At 33.0% G+C, this 3,155-nt stretch overlaps 1 protein-coding gene across 1 annotated transcript; it reads right to left on the minus strand.

The window, feature by feature from the left end:
* Positions 1-1,134: 1,134 nt before the first annotated feature.
* On the minus strand, positions 1,135-2,078 carry LOC109219478. The gene is made up of 2 exons (XM_019383937.1): positions 1,979-2,078; positions 1,135-1,406 (listed from the first exon to the last, which is right to left on the minus strand). The coding sequence occupies exons 1-2, from the start codon at positions 2,031-2,033 to the stop codon at positions 1,135-1,137; spliced, it is 327 nt and encodes a 108-aa protein (XP_019239482.1). The 5' UTR covers positions 2,034-2,078.
* Between the last annotated feature and the right edge of the window lie 1,077 nt (positions 2,079-3,155).

Raw genomic sequence — 3,155 nt, forward strand, 5'->3', positions numbered from 1 at the left:
ATTATTATTATTATTATTATTATTATTATTTATCTTTTTTACTTGTACTTTTATTTTACTTTGGTAATATTGACGAAGAGTGGAGCTAAATGACAGGAGTGAGTTCATACCGCCGATCCCAACTTTAACCGAGGCATAATTATTATTGTTGTTTTTAGTCTTAATTGTTTTTTTAATTCTTAACTTCTTTTCTGTTTAAATTTGCTTCTCTACTTATTAAGTAGGCATATTCCACTAAGAAGCTAATTTAAAAATTGTTAACTGAAATATGTGTTTAACCAATTATTTGTGATCCACCTTGCTAATTATATTGACAAATAAATACTACTTACTATTTGATGATAACGTGTATGTGCTTTTTTTATTTATTTTATAATTTAACACTTAGAAGTACTTTATATAAACATTGTCTATACACAAGTTACAAACAAACACACTTTTCAAATGAGTTAGCTAAACAAAAATTTATTCTCCCAAAACACTTGCAGCTTGTGTTTGGATTGTTGTTACACGTTGTTTCATAATATATCGTATTATTGTATTGTATTGTTTGATAAATATAACGTTTGGATAGAATGTATTATTTGCCGTAATTTCATGTTGCACACACCAACAATATGAAGAATAAACTTGCAACATTACTAAGGAAAAATAGGATACAGAGTAGAATATATTATATATAAAGTAGGGTAAAGGATAAAATATCATTATTTAATAATAAGAAAGAGCAAGATGAGACAATAAAAGAAGGTATCGACACCACCATACCAAATCCCTCGTTCCATAAAGTGACACTTTTAAAATAAACATTGTATTTAAAGTAACAGTACAATACAATTCAATTGGTAACAACCATCCAAACAAGTTGTCAGTGACACTATTCATATCATATATAGTAAACATTATCTCCCTTTTAAGTTTCGTGCCACTTTAATAGGGAAAATAGAGAAGATATAATTCATATATATATATATATATAGAGGATGACGACAACAAAAAGAAACTTGGTTACATATTCATTTTCTTCCACAAACTTGGACAAGTAGGAAACACAACATTATACTATTTAAAATGCTTGAATATAACACGAAGATCAAGCATTTATAAATAGTTCATATATTGCAGCAGTATAATTTATATTTTGCTGTGCTTAGCGCGAAGTATAGTTCCAAAATAACCTTCACCAGTAGCAGTAAGCCTGTCACATTGAGATCTCCATCCCTCAAACGCAGATGGAACACAGTTAGAGCAGACCCAACCATCACTGCAATCGCTTTCGACGTTGCAATATCTTAAGCAAGTTAGTAAATCACCTAAGGGAAGTAATTTTTCTTTCATCAGTGCAACATCTTCGGGTAAGTCTCGTAAAGCCATCAATTGTATCTTAGGAGATCCAAAGAGATTAACTGCACATTGTTGAAAACATAACAAACATTAGGAATAATAATGTAATCTTTACTTCCTAAATGGAATGTAACATAGTATCTATTTAGATAGACCAGAACGACTCCTGCTCATAATGAGAATGTATATTATCTTATTCTGGTCCGGTCCATACATAGCCGACCGGATTCACTGTTTATATTTCCTTGGACCAACGGTAAAGTTGTCTCCATGTGATCAATTTGTCACGGATCCGAGTCGTGGATGCAGCCACTAATGAATGCATTAGGGTAGGCTGTGTACATCACACCCCTTGTGGTGTGGCACTTTCCCGGATCCTGCGTAAATACGGAATGCTTTGTGTAGCGGGCTGCCTTTTTTGATATACATAGATTTATACTTTGGGTATATATATACACATCTATACACATTATACATGAATAATACATATATATATATTATATATCAACCAACTATTTTAAGTTTATATGGTTGGATGGTCGGCTGTTTAAGTTAATTTCTTCAATAATTACACATTGATTTCCATATATGCAAAATTATTATAAAAGGAGAGAATAGTGGTAAAGCTTTGAACCTGTAATTGCAACAAAGAGCGCAATCAAGAGAAAAGCTTGCTTAAAGTACGCCATCTTAACGATGCTCTGGCTAAAGATGTAAGATAGAAGAGTGTGAATATTGATGTTTTTTTCCTTCAATAGGAAGATCGTATTTATAGACCTATACTAATAAGTAGATAGGACTTGTTAATAATTTGATAAATTATTGGGTTTCCCCATTCTATTGAATGTTTTGCCGGACATAAGAAAATTAAACAAAGATAAGTATATAATGCTAATCAAGATGACAGATATTGAAATTAAAAGATTGTCGGACAATCTTTATTATTGATTTTACACTACATGTATATAGGTTCCGGTTCCACCTTTTCTTAACGTCCCAAAGTTTCATTATACACACAAACCTCTCTATAACAGCGTGTTTGTTCCAGATATTTTTAGATGTTATAGTGTGATGATCCAAAAGGTCAACTTATGTTATAGAACTCGATTTCGTATTCCGAGACCTTCAAAACCTCATTTTATTTTTTCTCTATTTGCGTGCGCAGTCCGGACACGTTTCCGGAAAGCCTTTATGTGGGAATTTGAGAAAAATAATAATTTTTGCCTTTAAAAGTTGATTTTAGTTGACTTCGATCAACGTTTTGAGTAAACTGACCCGGACCCATATTTTGACGGTCACGATGGGTCCGTAACAAAATATGGGACCTGGGCATATGCCTGGAATCGGATTCAAAGGTCCCTAGCCCGAGTAGTGAATTTTGTTAAAAATTGTAAGTCTGAAAATCTAATGGTTAAAGAATTTAATTAATGTCTGATCTCGTTTGTATCGGGCCTTATTTTGGTTCCGGAGCCCGGTACAGGTTCAATATAATATTTATGTCATGTCTGAGAAATTTGGTGAAAAACGGAGTTGATTTGACGTGATTCAGTCGTCTGGTTGTAAAAATAAGAATTTCAAAGTGTTATTGAGAATTTCATGTGATTTGGTGCTAAATTCGTTGTTCTAGGTGTTAAATTGGCGATTGATCGCACGAGCAAATTCGTATAATGCTTTAAAACTTGTGTGCATGTTTGGTTTGGAGCCCTAAGGTCTCGGGTGAGTTTCAGATAGGCTACTAGGTATTTTGGAACTTAGAAAATTTTGCTGGTATGACTGAACTTGTCGCGGGCCTCTGATCCCGCATTTGCGAG

Source organism: Nicotiana attenuata, unplaced genomic scaffold (assembly GCF_001879085.1).
Source record: "Nicotiana attenuata strain UT unplaced genomic scaffold, NIATTr2, whole genome shotgun sequence".
NCBI lineage: Eukaryota > Viridiplantae > Streptophyta > Magnoliopsida > Solanales > Solanaceae > Nicotiana > Nicotiana attenuata.